Source organism: Theileria annulata, chromosome 3 (assembly GCF_000003225.4).
Source record: "Theileria annulata chromosome 3, complete sequence, *** SEQUENCING IN PROGRESS ***".
Classification (NCBI taxonomy): domain Eukaryota; phylum Apicomplexa; class Aconoidasida; order Piroplasmida; family Theileriidae; genus Theileria; species Theileria annulata.
The window spans coordinates 1,426,975-1,444,506 of NC_011100.1; the positions used below are offsets into that span (position 1 = coordinate 1,426,975).

A 17,532-nucleotide genomic window follows, 5' to 3' on the forward strand; every position below is an offset into this window, starting at 1 on the left:
TATTATTTGTGATTTTTTATAAAATTTAAAAATATGTATAATATAGCTCAAATTCACTGGAAATGTCAGATTATAGCGTGATCTTTAAAGGAACCGGCGTGTTTATCGTACTTTGTATCTCATTGTGCATAATGATACCAGTGCTGTTGGTTCGTAAAGTTAACTCGAATGAAAGGAAGGATTTCTTTTCGTAACTCTCTCTACACATTTTACTGAGGCTTATTTTATTTCTTAAAATTAACCAAAACATTAATATTTTAGGCTGGTTTTCCTACTCGTACCCCTGGGCACATTTTGCATATGGCTATTGTAATACATATACACTACTAACTACATACTATCGTCTATTAATAAACTAGAAATAAAAATGGATTTAGGTGGGTTTGCATGTATATGTCTCAAATGAATCCGCTGATAAGTCCAATGAGGGTAATGTATAGAAAAGCCGAACATACAGTTGAGAAGGTGGCAGAAGAAGCTCAAAAAGTTGTTTCTACTCAATAATAACAATCTAATATTTTAAATAATTTTTTATATAAGAGTATTGAACTCATATCAGTATTATTCAAAGCTATGTGTAAAATGATAAATTTAAGTAAAGTTGTGTTGATATTGAGAGGTTTTATTATTATTTAAATATAAAATAAGTGTTGGAGGAAATTTGAGAATAAAAAGTGTATTTACATTTAATCCTTAACACAACTTCCCCATAACATTAAAGGAGCCGAATCCCATTTCAACTCAGCTAGTGTATATATTGAGTACCCCTACAATTAAAAGCTTAGCAAACCGTTAAACGTAGTAAAATAATATTTCTTCAAATGTCAGAGAAAGTGGATCAGCAGCCTAAGGAAGCAAAACCAATTGCAGAAGGCGAAATCAGAGTAACCACACTCGGAAGGGTTTCAAATTATGTTACTTACGCCAAAAAACTACTCTCCAACGGAATCCCCGTTATTACAATAAGGGGTACCGGAAGAGCAATGAGTAACGTAGTGGAAACCGCCGAAATACTCAGACACATGATCAACGGTCTTCACCAAGTCACTACCGTTGACACCCAAGACAGACTGTAATTACATATTCATATCATACTTATCCAAATTCACCATAAACTATTTTATATACCATTACTTATTGTATATACTATTAAATAAGTATTAATACTATTGGTTATTAATTTAGATTATTAAAAGAGTACTAATCCGATTATTTAGAGCTGATCCCAAGAGTAAGAATGCAAAGGATACAAAGTTTAGCGTTTGCTTCCTCACAATTTCACTATCACTGGACCCCAGCAAGATCGACACAAAGTCTATCGGCTACCAAGCTCCTTTGACCAAAGAAAGCCTAGATGGAGTTGACGTGGACCAATTATTACACTCTAAAAGAGGGCCACGCAATAATTCACGTACCATAATTATTTATTTTACTACATGGTCTACGACCTAAGCTACATAGTTTAATTTTAATTCACAATTTAATAAATTCCTTAGGCAGGAACCATAACAGAAGCGGTTCTAGTAAGCAGTAGAGGGGATAAATAATTCATTTCCGCTACTAGTGGCGATGGAATTTTTAGTGCCAAACTCATTGCTCCTAAACAAAGATTTAATTACCTAATTTTATATGTACTTGGGTAATTTCATGTATATGTGAGCTGCTCAAACTTTGGAACTATCTCATTAACCGCACTATTATTCATCTTTTCTAATTTACTATTCCATACACATTCATATCAAAGTATATATTTACACCCGACGTTATGGAAGTTCACTTACACAATAAGTAGGATCCAAAGTTCATAAACTTTAAAAATGGACTTATTACTAAAGAATCACAAGGGACAATTTATGGAAAGGGTTAATTTTCCATTAGATGCAACAGTAGACGATTTTAAAACATTCTTTTATGAAAAACGTATTTCGCCTTCTAATCTCATTTTATTCAGACCGCTTCTATCCAGAAAGACAAAGATGGACAGTAAACTCAAGTTAGTTTTTATATAAAAATTAGATTTAGTTACGGGACCCAGACTAACTGGGAGAAAGTTATCGGACAACGGAGTGGTGGACGGAACTTCCTTGTATTTTAAGGACCTCGGTACGGCAAATCGTATAATTTTATTTTTTCAGGAGTTCAAATTTCATGGAGACTAGTTTTTTTCATAGAATACCTAGGACCGCTCTTTATTCTCCCGCTCCTATACTTCTTCCCATCCTTCTTCTACAAACCCGAACCACTCATCAGATATTGCTCACAAAAGTATTTTTAAATCTATAGATAAGCTTATTTATTTATTATTTTTACGATAATTATATCTATATACTGAGTATTGATAAATGAGTAGGTGTGGATTTATTATGCTAATGTTCCACTTTTTGAAGAGAGAGTTTGAAACCTTTTTCGTTCACAGATTTTCCAAGGAAACCATGCCAATTAAAAACCTTTTCACCAATTGCTTCCACTACTGGTATTCTTTATACAGTTAAACCCTCACTGTACATACAAATTTATGCATTGATGGATAATATTATTAGGGTTCTATGCGCAGTTGGAATAGGATATTATCTATTCCACCCTCACTACAGGCCTGTGCTATTTTTTACCAGGGGAGCCGAAAAGATCGTTTTATTTGTGCTCTTCTTCGTATTTCAGTTCATGACCTTCATGACTCATGTAACTCTATGTAGATTACGTCCTAAAGGTACTCCCCAAAGATTAAGAAATTTAGTTAAATTTCTATGATTTTGGTGCTAATTTACTTTAGGAACAACAGTTAGAGGAATTCCCAAGAGTTGGGGCTTTCAATACGTCTCCTGCGCCAATTACTTCTGGGAACTCTTAATTTGGGTGGATATTGCACTGTTCGTTAACACCCTCACAGGCTACTTCTTTGCCTTCGCAGTCTTATTAATTCTAGCCAGTTGGGCCAAGAAGAAACACAAGAAGTACCTCAAGGAGTTCCCAGATTACCCCAAAGATAGAAAGGCATTGATACCCTTCTTATTTTAATTTACTCGTAATGCATCTATATATATCAAAATAAAGTATATAAGAAATAATTTGCTAAATTAAATTAATTGAATCAGTGAGTTTTTCATAAAAAGCTGCCAGCTCAGGGCTGTTTACATGAAATTCAGGGTCGAAATCACCTATGTCAAGTTGTTTTTCACAACTGTCCCAATAATCTCCAAGAATTGAAAAAACAGGATCAAAAAATGGATACCTCACACTACTAAACCCTTGCCTACTCAATCTATTATCTTTAACTACATAATCTTTGTTAAGTGTCTTGTCCGAATGATTATTCAGACGGTCATATTTATCGAGTGCTCCGGTAGTCGAGTTCTTACTGTTCTTTTCATCGAAAAAATCCTCAGGCTCAATGTACTCAACGTTTTTTTCAATGGACTTAAAGTTTGAAATTAGTCCGACCCAATTCCTCTTGGATTTTGGTTCAAGTTGATACAGTTCTCCGTTTAATCTTGAGATGAATAAGAACTTGTTGGAGTTTGGGACCCAAGTCATCTGTATAAAGCCCTTGCACTTTGAAGAGTCCATCACCAACTTAAGGCCATCAACTCCTGACTTGTAGCTGAGATCGAAAATTTGGAATCCCCACTGGGAGCTGTAATTGGTACACATTGCCAAATATCCATAGCTATTACTCTTGCTGAAACAACCTAGACTGTAACGGAGTTTCAAAACTGGGTCATAGTGGCAGTAGTAAATTTTCAAAGTATTCTGAACTTCATCATCCTCCACCAACACTTCATATAGTTTCAACTCCTTTTTATAACCACTAGTGTCAGACACTCCTTCAGAATTTTCTCCATTATTCAATTCCAAACTATTATCTGTTACAGTCCCATGAGATTTGAGTTTAGTGTTAACTGTGCTTGAAGTGGTATATTTTAAGACATAGAACTTGTCATGGACAATGATTGCAAACTGATCGCTTCGCGGGTTTGATAAGAACATGTGTACTCTGATCGGGATGTTTGATATTGCCAAATCTGCTAATATTTTTGAGTCTGTTTTCCCCAAGAATGTAGACTTCATCAAGTCATTCTCTATGTGAAAGAACGTCTCTACTGAGAACTTAACCAAAACAATTGTCGATATTGGGACGAATACTGCAAACACAAACTCTTGGTTATAAGTCAAATAGTACTCTCGGGTATTTTTTTGGGTCACTTCAGAGTCCACAGTAAAATTGGAGAGTGAAATAGGCTTATAAATGGTGAATTTATTCTTAAGTAGGCAAAAGGGGAAATAAATAGACCTGACTTCAAACGGCTTATTAAACACCGAATTTACATTTATTCCAGAAATATAATCTCCTCCCTTCTTACTTTCCTTCCTTTTCTCATCTTTATCTTCCATATCATCAACAATATTACCCAAATCATCCTGCAGTAAATCTTCATCTTCTTCCTCTAACTCCTCCTTCGTCTTTTCAAAATCATTAAATTTAGTGTTTACATGTGAGTTTGATTGAACTTGTTGTGGCTGTAAACTTTTACATTCAAAGTAAGGGTAATCTGAATCGAAGGGGTTTCTCACAATGGAGCTCAACTCGTTATTGATGTTATCAAGATCTTGATTTAGATTTTTCAACAAATTCGGATTATATTGTTTAGTCAAATATGTTTGTTTTAAGGGCATTTTGGGCCTTGACTTCAACTTAGATTTACGACCTGTTTTTCTCAGGATCTTTACTGTTTTGTTCTTAAAAATTGCCTCTTCAAATTCTCTATTTTCTTCTTCCCTCTTGGTCACGTATTCGTAAATATCCATATTATTAATATCACAGTTAATACCATTCTTTGTACTACCATCCAAGCTCTTAACTATATCATTTGAAGTTGTACCATTGTCTGATGGTGACAGGTCTATCCATGGTTCATCTTCTTTTGGTGGATTATACCTAAACATCTCAGCTACATTCTTTGGTTCATTATCATCAGTTTCTGGCTTAAAGTGGTTGGATATATTGTATGGAACATCGTCATCCAGAGATTCCTTTCTAATGAGACCCACTGTTGATTGGCAGTCCACTACCCACCACCTCCTCTCATTAAACACCACTCGGTAGTATGTTGGCACATATGGTCTATGGCTGAACATAAAGTCAACACAAGTCAATAACTCGTTGCGATATACAAAGTTCCTATGAATGTTAAGTACTGTGAAAGATGAAAGTAATATATGAGGGTATGATACAGAGTCTAGGCCGAAATAACGCATATCAACACTGATGATTGGGTTCAAGTTCATCGAACTCAAGTCATAAATTAACAGGAAGAAGGGTCCGATTCCCACCAGAAACTCGTTATTTTGTCCAAAAAAGCACAAATCTTGTATAACTCCCAGGTACACTATTCGTCTTTTCCCGAATTTACGTCTGGCTTTTTTTAGAGTTGGCTTAATGTAAGGTGGCAGCGGATTTTTACATTTACAGTTCTTGTTCGGGCAAATCATTTCCTGTAACTCGAAATTGATCGGGTTATGGGCTGTTGGCACGTTGAGAACGTATGATGGGAGCCAAATCGACGATGCTGGATAAATATTAATAAATTCATCGGTGGCAGATGCAAGGGTGGAACCATCGCTTGAAACTGCCAATGCTGAGAAGCCAGAACCACCAAAAGCAGTCAAAATCGATGGCAAATTCCTATCATTATTAGTTGATCTTACCATATTTTACAAAATATCCCTATCCAAGGCGTTATAACCTCAGGGTATAATAAATATATGTGGAAAATTGTTACTAGTGTTGTGAAGCTGAGGCTCTCAGTGCTTTACAACGTTTGCATTCGTAGTTTGACAGATAATTCATAAATTCGCACCTTTTACACTTCCAGAATCGTTCCTGGTGGTGCTTTAATTCGTGTTCGCGGTGTTTACGCCGTTCAGTCCTTGTTAATCTAGTTTCCTCTGAAACTGATGTTGCACCCAAAATTTCTGAAGAAATACCGACAAAACCCGATATATCTAGGCCGTAAGCCCTATCAAAGGCTGATTTCTCAAATTCTTCTCTTAGGTCACTATTTACAACTGGTTCAACGGTTGATATATTTTTTAATTTGGAATTATCTGAATGGTAAGATTCAGACCTGCTTTCGCTTCTATACCTACTTTTATGGTTATATTTATCCCTTCTACTATGTTTGTGTTTATTATGTCTATATTCTCTATCTACAATTCTACTCCTTTTATCCCTACTTCTGCTCCTACTTCTATGATTGTATTTATCTCTATTTCTACTAGTATATTTATCTTTATTAATATATTTATTAGTTGTTGAAAAATTTTGGGTTGACTTTTTATAAGAATCTTTATGTTCTATAGATTTCGAGCTCGATCTATGGCCCATATTAAAAATTAAAATTCTGATGTAAGATCACATCGTTGAAAACCATTTACCACCTCTTCACATTATTTAATGTACATTATAATTAAATATTGCATTACAAATATATGTGTAAAAGGCGGTAGATCTACACAAAACAATTTAAATAAATACATATGATGTTGTTTCAACATTAATTACCACAAAACACTATTATTTATAAAATTTTGTTTTTCATCGCAATTATTTTTAATACGACTTCTACATTTTTATTTAATTTTTACTAATTTGTTTGGCGATTTTTTAGTTATAGGATTCACTGGAAGGCTATGTGACTCTATAAGTATAACTAAACAATTTTCAACACCATATATATCAATATATTTATTAATTGGCAGATTTTATTTTATTTTCATTTCTTTTCTCATGTTATAAATCTCTGTAAATTGTCTCTTTAAAATGTGTGTTGTATTTTATGGATATAAATTACACGATCTGCTGTATTAATCAGTGATTCCTGATACATTTGAGCTTCTCAAAGCTCCAATTCTGTTATTTAAAATTTGCTACGATGTATTATAGTTTTTACATGCACTATTATTATGGTTTGTGGTTTTCCTACTGCATGCCAATTAGACAACGTGTGTAACCTTTTTTACAATTTATTTAATTTTTTAAAATTATTATTTTTTTCCAAAATTTATAGATTTTCCGTTTTTAAAAAATAGATTCAAAATTCGCAATTTTGTCACATTTTTACCTACACACTTGCTACACATAATTTTTAAACTATAATGAGTAATGTGTCTAGTACGCCTAGACGTAACTACCAAAGATTAACAAAGTCTAAGGAACATCTTGTGAACGAAACACCAGTTCGAAACACAAATGTAGATAATAGTATAAAAACACCGGTACGAACACCAAAACGGAAAAGTGCAAGCCTGAATACTCATTTCTATGAAGATGTGGAAACCGAGTTTTACCGAGTCTTTAGTGACGGAGGAAAACGTCGAAAACGCGATGATGATTTGTCATTTTTGTTCAGAGGAGCTTGCAACAACATAGGAACCTCGACCGTGGGCATGTACGGAGAGATATCCCACTCAAGCCTTAAGGTAGTTTGCAAAAAACTAGTTGAATACGGCCTTGATGAAAAGAGCGTGGTGCTAGATTTGGGCAGTGGAAGAGGAGTTCCGAACTTTGTTTTCGCAGCAGACGCAAACACTTTCAGCTCAATTGGAGTTGAGAAGTGTCCAATAGCATATCTAAACTCAATCAACAATATCTGCATATCAATTTGTAAAGATATACAGAAAATCAGGTCAAAACTTGACTTTGAGTCTGAAGTGAGTACCACTGACAAAAATATATATAACTGTTGCAAGGGAACACCTAGCCGTACATTTGGTTCTGAAACTGACTGCTCCACTGCTTCATGCAGTTCATGCGGTGATTCACTTTCACCCAACGCTAACGTAATTAAGGAGGAAGAAGACTACGAATATTCTGTAAACACTCAGCTTGAACCTGATGACCAAGAATTTAATGAATATTCTGAAACTCCCTCTAAGTTTCTCAAATCTCCAGAATCTAACATCTTTAATACTGTTAATGCCACTCTCAGTGGAGATAACAATGGGCTTGATGTGGAGAATCAGGATTTAAAGCGTGGTTTAGAGGAGTTCAAAACCAAGAGCCCTAGCTTACCACTGGCCTTTGTGAATGAAGATATCATTGCGTATGACTCATTTGAGGGCGTCACACATTTTTACAGTTTTGACATTGCAATGGAACGCGCTCTGATTAGTAATATGGTTTACCAGTTCAAGAATACGAGCACTGCGTACGTGTTTGCCTCTTTCATCTCGGATTTGTTGACCACATTTGACCTCACAGGGTGCTTTTTGGCTGCAAAGATACCTTGCAGAATGGCCGGCAGCGGCGAAGGCAAAACGTGCTACGTTTACGTCAAAAACGACTGGAAGGACATTAAAAAACGAGCCGACTCTAAACTTCTAAAGCTGTTCCAGTCAAAAGCACCAAAGTTCAACAGTGTCGAAAAGTTTAATGTAAACAACTATGATGAGCCTTACAGTAGCCTGGACATGATAAAGCTGTCGAAGATGTCGTTGTATTACCAATACAAGTGGTACCTAAAACGACTCGGGAAATTCTACAAGCCTTTCACCACAAGGTCACACTCCAGCGCCATTAACGTCAGAGAGAAGTTGTCCACAGAGCGCGACCTTTTAATTGAACAAATCGCACATTCAAACTCACAGGAGCCTAGGAACCGATTAAAAGAACATATTCAAAGGAATTTCAAAATCACTTCAACTTTCCCTTAATCTAATAGTTTCATAATTATTATATACACAGTACAGAAATTCATGTTAACTAGAGTACAATATATAATGGAGGAAATTAAAAATTATGGTACGTATTGAAGAACTTCTTTGTTTGATTCACTGTATTTAATAAATTCCCTGGCGATTAGAGAGTCAACGATCCTGTTAAACTGTTGTCTGGATAGAGTGAAGTTAGGGTTTTTGCTAAAGAGCTTAAAGATCGTTGAACTTGAGGACTCAAGCGTCTGCTTCAAGTATAACATGATTGTAGACTCAATGTACAACATCATGTCGTCAAAAGTGGATTTAGTAACTGTGTAGTTCATGTTCTGAAAATTAATACTGGTCTTTGAACCTACTATGTTAAATAGTTCCTCTTTCTTGGGCATGAAATCAACTGCTTCTTGACTCAAGTTTAAGTTTAGCTCGAAATAGTCGTTTTTACTCTGAAGCATAATCATTCGGTGTCTTTTTAAAGAATTTTATGACTTACACATGTAATAAAGGTACGTTCAGGGTTATAAAACCTAATAAGCCCGTTATCTTCTAGAATTGAGAGTTGGTTCCTCACAGTCGCGTCATCGTATTCTGAAAACTATAATTAAACTGAAAGCTACCATCGTTTAATTTACTTTCCAACTGCGACAAAGTCAGATATTTATAGTTGTTAAACAAAAGTAAACAATAGGCCTAATAAAAATTAATTCCACAACGATTTACTTGATAAGCTGACACTTTAAGTTCATGGACTCGACCCTAAAATGTATATATTCATGTAAATTAATACCTTTATATCAATTTCAAGAACTGCTGAACCCAAATGCGTTAGGTACTGTAGTAACTTTTTGTTGTATTTAAGCTCGTAGAAAGTCTTGAAGTCGTTTTGCAGTTCCAAGATTTTTTCTAGGGTCGTGCCTTCTTGGGCATCGTATTTGGGATTATTCAAAATCGACTGAAAACTGGTACTTTTATCCTCAACTTCAGCTGCTTCAACAACCTCAGAGTCATTAAATTCCTTTGACTTGTCGAACTCCTTAATGTTCTTATGAATCCAGCAATCTTTGTTTACCAACACGAGGCTGAAGTTGAAACGATCTTCCACACAAAACTCCGTCACCAACTTTTTAGATTTTTGATGAAAATCAATCAAATCAATCAGTTTACATGTGTAATCAGGCCCACATTCTGAAACATTATATGCTCCTAGCTATATTAGATATCTCAAACTTTTTAAATTTAACTGTAAAATTATTCAAACGTACCCTTTTCTAGTATTTTAATAATATTCACGTGGCTTTGGTCCAGGTATTTATGGTACAAAAGTCTCATTGTCAAAAAGGTACGAAGACACATCTATAAATTATGATTAGAAATCAAATACCTCGAAATAAGACTTGTTTGGCAGAAACTGGAATATGAAGACGAAGAACTTTATTTTACTCGTGAAATCAGTCATTGTAGACTTCAGGTGCAACTCATCACAAAACTTGCCTAAAAATGATTATTTAGTTTAAACAGTACTGATAGTGAGTGAAATATATTCGATGGCTGAATCGGTGGAGGTAAAGATCGAAACCCAAAATTTCTAAAATTTTAAATGAAATTAATAATTTAAAAGAATTAACTTACTTTAATTCTCGTGTTATAATCACTTTGCGTAGTCATTGGCCTTACATATTTCTCAATTTTTTCCTGATATTCCCTTATATCTTTTACAAACAGGTCCGACTTTTCATAATCCTTAGAATTCATATGCTCAGCCATACGTTCACAAAATATCTCCTATACCTCTTTACACCGTGGATCAATGATTTAATTAATTACCAATATTATACATATATAACTGTTAAAACTGTCTTAAAAACTAACTTTAAATGATTTGAAGATGTTATCTAGAAATAATGGAATATATTGTGAATTTGAGTATAAAGAGTTAATCAGGATTAGAGTATCCAAATCATTATCTCTTATTATTTTTTTCAACTTTTCATCTCCGATCAATGAATTAGACTTTGTGTACAACAGCTCATTTTTCACGGTTTGAATCACTTTCGCTACAGTTTCTTCGATCAAAAAAGATTCACATATTTTTTTCTAAAGTATTTTTAGCAAGGCTAAAGGTACCTCAAATTTGATTGCGCTATCGAATTTTGTGAAACATTCGACATTCGAATAACTATTCATATAATCTCTCGACAAGCTATTATAGAATCTCGTTGTACCCTTCAATAGTTTCACTTCAAAATCTTCAAAAATCTAAAACATGAATACAATTAATATATCTAATTAACCAAGATAACTAATAATTGGAATAACTAATGAAAAAGACTAAAATATAAGCTACTCCTATTGAAATGAAAAAATTTATGATATTGCGTAGTTGTGAGAAATCAACTGGTGTTCCCGTTCTATGTGATGCGATTAAATTTAAAGCTCCTGTTTGGAGGTTCTCATATAGCAAGCTACGTTCATTAACATCTCTTTTAAAGAAATCTACCACTTTGATACTAAAATTGAAATGTTCTAGAGAAAACTAACATGAACTTGTGGCATGTTTTGGGCTTATTCAAATGACGAGAAAGTGGATCACAAACCTTTATCGCCTCTACCTAAAGAAAATTATAACACTAAAAACTGTTACATATATCTATAAAGTGAATAAATATGAAATATCTAGTTTGTTACAATTCCTGTACGAATTCTACACCAAAAAACTTCAAATTTTGAAAGTAAATTAAAATGTTCTGGCGAATTTTTAGAGCTGGAAGAACGCTTAGCTCTCGGTCTTTTATCTACATTTCGGCCAAAATTATCATCTATTTCCCTTAAAATTTATATTAGTGGACTTAATTCAATAAATTATTTAGCAAATTACGAGAGTAGTTGAACTAGTAGATTATCCAGGAGATCATCAATTTCATTGATTAGAAATTCTGTTTTCCCGTATGCATCACATTCTCTTACAAACTAAACAAGTTTTTATTCCACACAGTTCCAAACCTCTTGTAGTTTAAGTCTGCAAAATCCTGAGGAATCTCGACCTGATAACACAGAAGTAATAAATCTTTTTAAATCATCAAGTTCCGGTCCAATTATCTCATTTATATCATAACAATTTTCTACAATAGCTATAAATCAACCAATATTAATTTAGTTTAATTAATTTATCAATTAGAATATAGAACATTCATGATTAATATACCATTTTGTATAGAGGAATCAAGTATACTTATACCACTATGTTTCAATAATTCCATAAATTTATTTTACAAATTATACTTATAAATAATAGATAAATAATGATTTGGGGTAAAATTAGATATATAACATAATTTTAAGATGGAACATAGAAATTACCTAACACATTAGATTAAAATAGAAATAATTATATAGAATAATTAATTTTAAATCATAAGATCTATTGAATTATTTTATAAAAGTGATATAGGAAAGTTTGGGAAGAAAATGCTGAGAAATATGATAAAATAATAAAAATAACAAAAACTTAGTTAATAATTTTATTTAAATAGTTTAAAACATTTTTTATTTTCATTTTTTATTTTTTTTATAAATTTATTCTGTTTTTAATTTAGATTCCCAGTCAGGTGTAATTCACAGTAGGGGATTGGTTATATAATTAAATTATTATATTGTTATTTTAAAGTTTTATAATATTATATATTTAAAATATTAAATGTTAATGATTTTTATTTATAAATTTGAAAATGGAATTTAATTTATCAACACCCTGGGTTAGTATTTGAGTATAACAACCTCAAAATGATCACGGAGAGGGAAAAACATCCCAGAGATGAAGTATTATTCAAATGGGATCCTCGAGGGAATTTTACAAGTTTAGGAACCTCACCAGGTGATAATTTTATTAAGAGGAGAATGACGAATCTGGATAATTCTCACAAACTTATTAATAAATTGAGTAAAGTGGACAGAGAAGACTTGAACAAAGTTCTCAGAGATTCCACAACAGAAGGATTAAATGTGAGACCAGAATCATTGGATAAGATCCGGGATAAAAGAGCTGAATTAATGAAGAATCTGAAAAAGTTTCAATTACACAGTTGTAGAGACTGGCTGGGAACAAACACACTTAAATCAAGCATTCAAAAGGTTGACACCCTGGATAGGCTCTCCTCAATAATTATTAACCCAGAATTCCCAATTAAACACGAAGCAGTACTATACAGCATTCAACTTGGAAAATCAGACCTCGAATTTTATAACGCTCTATACTTGACAAAGTTGAGCAGAATGAGTAATCCTGCAGTGCTGGAGTTGATCAGGCAACCAATATTTGTCAGGGATAGAACGCTGCTGTTAACTGACAAAAAAACATGTAATTGTCCACTCAACGCCATAACAAAACAACAGCCAACACAAAGACATTTCCTACCGACAATGAGACCATTTTCCGAAACACAACAACCCAAACAACAAGGTACTTTTTAAACAAACGTTTAATAATACTAAATAAATAATAGGACCAATGGGTGACAGTTTGCTAAATAAATTTATGAGTCCACACACAAATCCGATGACTCCGGGTTTATTTTCATCAGATCGAAACTGGCCACAGACATTTCTAGGTAATAACAAATTTGATTCAATGTTCCATATAGGTTTTGAAAAAAGATCAGAAGCACCAAAGCAACAAGATGACATTAATGACCGTGACATCGTTTGTCCATTTCACTTCCCAAAAGATCTACCAGAGCAATTAAAATCACCAAAGGGGCACTCGGGATATATATCTGATTATAATTTATTATATAGATGCGAAGTTATGGGATCTGATAACCTTCTATTACTATACGAATTGGCGGATAATACAGCACCTAATCCTGAAATATATAAATATAAACTCCCCTCAAAGCTTTTAGCAATTAATTCTGTGTACTTGAAGGATTTTGAATTTCAACGTCACTACTCCTATAACCTAAATGATTTTAAACGGGCGAATTATTCACAAAGCACAATGGATAGCGTAAATTTATCTAGTGTATATACAGGAGGAGCGCTTTTTATAGCAACCAAGACTGAGTTTCTAATTTGTATCCCGAGATATAATGAAAACCAGTTAAATCTCACTGTGTTGGCACGTGAAAAGAACCATGGACACAACATCATGGAAATATTGTCCCATAAAAATACCGGAAGGATTTTTTTGCTAGAAACAAACAGCCTACTGTACGAATATCAATACCAATTAGGATTTAAACCGAGGTCATTAATGGATAATAAAGTGTTTAAGCACGCATATGGAGCATATGTTTATACAAAAAGATTGTTGTCCGATTACATACGCAGAAACAGAGTGTACTCGTTAACTGTTTCCGGTACACCTACTAACAATATCCAATTAACAGAACAAAATGCAAGTGTTAGTCCTTTTAGCACACCAAATCAACCAGTATACAACTGCCTAGAAGGGCTAGAAAAACCAATTGGAGGGTCATTCTGTTATGACCCACCACTAATGTGGAACGAATATGGTAGTAGCACATCAAATATAAATTCGAACATATTTCATTCACGTGATACGTCAAGAAGTGACTGTACGTGTGGAAATGGATGCAAGAAGTATAAAGTTAATACACTACTGAGGTGCATAAACCCATGGAATAAAACATATATGAAAACCTCAGATAGTATTGGGATAATTGATCAGAACAGATCGATAATATCACTGTTAAATATTTCTACGGGAGATCTTTCAGTTTTCTATATCCACGGGAATACAAGTTTGGAGGAATATAACAATAGCCTTGAGAAAGGTGAAAGAGTGTTCCCATATGATTTAACACTATACAACTTGAGGCACAGCAATATGATGAATACGCTTGAAAGGCTCGGATACGGAAGATATTCACACGGGACTAAATTTGTAAAGATGATTTCACCACCATTAAACTTTGTACAAGGAGTTGATTTGATACTAGTAGATAACCTGGGCACTAGAGTTTTCATTGGTTTCTCTAATTTTTCACTAATTACAACCAGCGGGTTTGCTTCTGTTACGTCAACTCTCAACCCGTCTGATGGCGCAACCATAAGCGCAGTGAATACAAAGACGTCTCCAACAACAAATAAACTAGGCCTAGCAGTTAAAGGATTTAGACTACAGGCACGTCATACAGCACATGGACAAAGCTTTGGGTTCCCAAGAGGTCCTTTCTCACTTTTCAGAACAAAGCCAAACGTCTCAAGTTTCCCACTAGATGATCTGCTCATAACAATGGAACCAGTGAGGAAAAATAACAACGGCACGCTGATAAGAGCAATTGTAAGCTTAAACGACTCTACAAGTTTCTTTCAAAATTACGCGACATTGCCAATTTCCGTTAATGAGGAGTTTTACTACTTCAACGAGGACCATGTGAGGTACAAGACTGTGGAGGAAAACCAACCAGTAGAATACTATCACGAGTTTTATATCAAATTGGGCGATAAAGAAAAGATATTGTCAGTTAATTCGGAAAATACAAGTTTTCGTAGCGAGTCTGAATTTGATAGTCCATACCCCCCAAACAGAAACGCCAACACAACTAACGTAAAGGAAATGAATGTACTTTCACCAGATAAAGTCACCAAGAATAAAATTGTAATAGTGACAACTGAGAAAGTGTACAAGTTCAACAGACTAGACTTGAATTTGATTTTAAAATCTCTAGTTAAATATACGAAAAATGCAGTGGATCTGATCAAACCACCCCCAATCCTATGTGATAGTTATACGTCAAATAATACCCACAACACAAATAGTATCGAGAGTACCGTAAAGGACCAGGATGAAAAGTTTAACCTGAGCAAATATACTAAAAAAGATGAGAATGGAGATGGGGAAAAAAATTACTTTATAAGTGCATTAAAAGAAGATAGTATTAAATTGTCCAAATACCCAGTTAATTACTCGGTAAACACAACTAATAGTATTGAAAGCAACACGGATATGACCGAGTATATGAAGTATCTGAGGAAAAAATCTGAAAAGAATGAACTTGTACTGAATGACATCTTTGGAGATGATTTGGTGGAGGTCTGCGAAAACTCGAAACAGCTAGTGGGATACTCATTATACTACTTATCGTGGCTATATGGGCCTGAAATTTTGTTTAAACATTTATTTATTTATTTGGTAGAGTTGTTGAAAGGCTGTGTTTTAAAGGAAAAATTCTTCAAAGAAGATGATAACCAAATTATTGCTAATATGAGTAATAAAGTTATGAGTAATAAACTATTGGACAAAGTAAGTAATTTGCTTCCAACAATTAAGGGATTTGATGACACGGTTGAGAGTGATGTGATATACAAGTATATATTGTCTAGTAATTTGGATGACTATAATGTTTTTATTGGAAGTTTTGGTATACCCTCAAGAATATTTAATTACGTGGTGCCTGGCTGTTATTCAGTGTTGGACCACAATTTTGAGAAGCCAGTAATCTCACCATGGTGTAGATTCGTCTCATTTTCTCATAATAATAAGACTAAACAGAGCAGAGTTACAACTAACACGTCACCTCTGGTTGACGGCCTTCTGTTGCTTGTATCAGAACTCCTGACACCGATGTACCTTAATAGAGCAATTAACTTGGTTCCTAATTTATTCACGAGCATGCTAATCAACAACGTAGATGAGCTTAACTATAACCCTAACAAGCCAAGTAGAGTAAACTATACACTTAACGGACTAGTGTTGGATAAATTTGAGAATGAGAACGAGTTTGTGGTGGGAAGCAGAGTTGACATGTATTTGACAACAGAGTTATCGATGGGATTAGAGTCAGCCAGAAAACTATTAGAACAGTTAAACACAATCCACACAATAGCTTTAGAGCTGGTAAAAAATTACCAAAAATGTAATTTAGATAATGCAGTACTTTTAATGTCAACGTTGGGTCCGAACGTACAGAAGATGATCCTGAAACCAAACGTAAACCAATATGAGCCGTATCCCCTCAACACAAGTTTCTTTTCTGACGTTTATGCAACTTCTTCATTTGCAAGTTTCTATCCCACAAGTACTAGCGGGATGAATGATAAGAGCCTTAGCGTAGACACTAGAGAAGCATTCAAGGCCATGATTAAAGACCGTTATGAGAATGACTTAAGAACACTAAAAGAGTTGGTTTTAGTATTGGAAGTCTCTCAGGAGTTTTTGGCCTCGTGTGTGCTCCTCCACAACAGCACAGTGCTAGGTGAATATAAGTATGAGTTTGACAAGAATTTAAATTTAATGAATTTACTCCCGTCAAAAACTCCAAATCCATTTTTCAGTCCTTCAGACTACGTTCTCAACTCTAACAAATTTGTTAGTCCATTTAACTGTAAATTTACCCACGAATCTCCCAACTCTAAGCTCGTGCTCACCAAGGATATCGTCAACGTTTTGTCACAAGTTAATTTAATCAATTTGTGAGTTTTGAGATTTATTTTACTAGTTTTATTTAACAAATTTAGCTCCTATAATGTCATTTAGGTTCCTGAATAAGGACGTCTATAAACTCTTTAGAATTGTGGTTTGGCTAATTGGAGGCGATACCTCAACATTGGAAAAGTTCTTCTATGGACACATCTTCACGTATATAATAATCAAAATAATTAGTAGATACTACGATTAGTTATTAGTAAAATATTTATCAACAATTATTATTAATAAAATTATAGATTTGACGAGATAACGAATATGAACAAGTGTAACAGGATAAAGTACTTGGAGAGGCATTTCGAGAATACACAAGACGCTTCAAAGTGCGAGTACTTACAATCGCTAATCAAGCAATTTACAATTAACTAATTTTATGC

The 17,532-nt window shown here is 34.0% G+C and overlaps 7 protein-coding genes across 7 annotated transcripts, besides 15 other annotated features; 4 read left to right on the top strand and 3 right to left on the bottom strand.

Annotated features, from left to right (window-relative positions):
- Positions 1 to 62: 62 nt before the first annotated feature.
- Positions 63 to 152: a sequence feature (Signal anchor predicted for TA18835 by SignalP 2.0 HMM (Signal peptide probability 0.034, signal anchor probability 0.954) with cleavage site probability 0.014 between residues 30 and 31).
- Positions 63 to 1,452, top strand: TA18835 (uncharacterized protein; the record flags this gene model as incomplete). The annotated part of the gene is made up of 7 exons (XM_950263.1): positions 63 to 190; positions 262 to 309; positions 378 to 486; positions 541 to 619; positions 722 to 761; positions 803 to 1,072; positions 1,218 to 1,452. 7 exons carry the CDS (start codon positions 63 to 65, stop codon positions 1,450 to 1,452), a joined length of 909 nt encoding a protein of 302 aa, XP_955356.1.
- Positions 90 to 149: a sequence feature (2 probable transmembrane helices predicted for TA18835 by TMHMM2.0 at aa 10-29 and 42-64).
- Positions 186 to 190: a sequence feature (2 probable transmembrane helices predicted for TA18835 by TMHMM2.0 at aa 10-29 and 42-64).
- Positions 262 to 309: a sequence feature (2 probable transmembrane helices predicted for TA18835 by TMHMM2.0 at aa 10-29 and 42-64).
- Positions 378 to 393: a sequence feature (2 probable transmembrane helices predicted for TA18835 by TMHMM2.0 at aa 10-29 and 42-64).
- Positions 1,453 to 1,817: 365 nt separating the features above from the next.
- On the top strand, positions 1,818 to 3,015 carry TA18840 (synaptic glycoprotein sc2, putative; the record flags this gene model as incomplete). The annotated part of the gene is made up of 7 exons (XM_950264.1): positions 1,818 to 1,920; positions 1,952 to 1,993; positions 2,023 to 2,103; positions 2,136 to 2,265; positions 2,351 to 2,473; positions 2,541 to 2,707; positions 2,771 to 3,015. The coding sequence occupies 7 exons, from the start codon at positions 1,818 to 1,820 to the stop codon at positions 3,013 to 3,015; spliced, it is 891 nt and encodes a 296-aa protein (XP_955357.1).
- Positions 2,144 to 2,212: a sequence feature (6 probable transmembrane helices predicted for TA18840 by TMHMM2.0 at aa 79-101, 111-130, 151-173, 188-210, 222-244 and 248-270).
- Positions 2,240 to 2,265: a sequence feature (6 probable transmembrane helices predicted for TA18840 by TMHMM2.0 at aa 79-101, 111-130, 151-173, 188-210, 222-244 and 248-270).
- Positions 2,351 to 2,384: a sequence feature (6 probable transmembrane helices predicted for TA18840 by TMHMM2.0 at aa 79-101, 111-130, 151-173, 188-210, 222-244 and 248-270).
- Positions 2,445 to 2,473: a sequence feature (6 probable transmembrane helices predicted for TA18840 by TMHMM2.0 at aa 79-101, 111-130, 151-173, 188-210, 222-244 and 248-270).
- Positions 2,541 to 2,580: a sequence feature (6 probable transmembrane helices predicted for TA18840 by TMHMM2.0 at aa 79-101, 111-130, 151-173, 188-210, 222-244 and 248-270).
- Positions 2,623 to 2,691: a sequence feature (6 probable transmembrane helices predicted for TA18840 by TMHMM2.0 at aa 79-101, 111-130, 151-173, 188-210, 222-244 and 248-270).
- Positions 2,788 to 2,856: a sequence feature (6 probable transmembrane helices predicted for TA18840 by TMHMM2.0 at aa 79-101, 111-130, 151-173, 188-210, 222-244 and 248-270).
- Positions 2,866 to 2,934: a sequence feature (6 probable transmembrane helices predicted for TA18840 by TMHMM2.0 at aa 79-101, 111-130, 151-173, 188-210, 222-244 and 248-270).
- Positions 3,016 to 3,069: 54 nt separating the features above from the next.
- TA18845 (uncharacterized protein) lies at positions 3,070 to 5,706 on the bottom strand (the record flags this gene model as incomplete). Its single annotated transcript, XM_950265.1, has 1 exon — positions 3,070 to 5,706. One exon carries the CDS (start codon positions 5,704 to 5,706, stop codon positions 3,070 to 3,072), a length of 2,637 nt encoding a protein of 878 aa, XP_955358.1.
- Positions 5,707 to 5,776: 70 nt separating this feature from the next.
- Positions 5,777 to 6,382, bottom strand: TA18850 (uncharacterized protein; the record flags this gene model as incomplete). The annotated part of the gene is made up of 1 exon (XM_950266.1): positions 5,777 to 6,382. One exon carries the CDS (start codon positions 6,380 to 6,382, stop codon positions 5,777 to 5,779), a length of 606 nt encoding a protein of 201 aa, XP_955359.1.
- A 770-nt stretch (positions 6,383 to 7,152) lies between these two features.
- TA17620 (uncharacterized protein) lies at positions 7,153 to 8,709 on the top strand (the record flags this gene model as incomplete). Its single annotated transcript, XM_950267.1, has 1 exon — positions 7,153 to 8,709. One exon carries the CDS (start codon positions 7,153 to 7,155, stop codon positions 8,707 to 8,709), a length of 1,557 nt encoding a protein of 518 aa, XP_955360.1.
- An 83-nt stretch (positions 8,710 to 8,792) lies between these two features.
- TA17625 (cullin, putative) lies at positions 8,793 to 11,966 on the bottom strand (the record flags this gene model as incomplete). The annotated part of the gene is made up of 18 exons (XM_950268.1): positions 8,793 to 9,038; positions 9,069 to 9,155; positions 9,203 to 9,297; positions 9,327 to 9,399; positions 9,430 to 9,465; positions 9,497 to 9,894; positions 9,972 to 10,062; positions 10,091 to 10,200; positions 10,231 to 10,294; positions 10,339 to 10,491; positions 10,579 to 10,803; positions 10,834 to 10,955; positions 11,026 to 11,242; positions 11,304 to 11,318; positions 11,395 to 11,533; positions 11,585 to 11,676; positions 11,710 to 11,828; positions 11,912 to 11,966. 18 exons carry the CDS (start codon positions 11,964 to 11,966, stop codon positions 8,793 to 8,795), a joined length of 2,337 nt encoding a protein of 778 aa, XP_955361.1.
- Positions 10,951 to 10,955: a sequence feature (1 probable transmembrane helix predicted for TA17625 by TMHMM2.0 at aa 195-214).
- Positions 11,026 to 11,080: a sequence feature (1 probable transmembrane helix predicted for TA17625 by TMHMM2.0 at aa 195-214).
- A 523-nt stretch (positions 11,967 to 12,489) lies between the features above and the next one.
- TA17630 (uncharacterized protein) lies at positions 12,490 to 17,524 on the top strand (the record flags this gene model as incomplete). The annotated part of the gene is made up of 5 exons (XM_950269.1): positions 12,490 to 13,165; positions 13,209 to 13,313; positions 13,347 to 17,125; positions 17,169 to 17,308; positions 17,395 to 17,524. 5 exons carry the CDS (start codon positions 12,490 to 12,492, stop codon positions 17,522 to 17,524), a joined length of 4,830 nt encoding a protein of 1,609 aa, XP_955362.1.
- Positions 17,525 to 17,532: the final 8 nt, after the last annotated feature.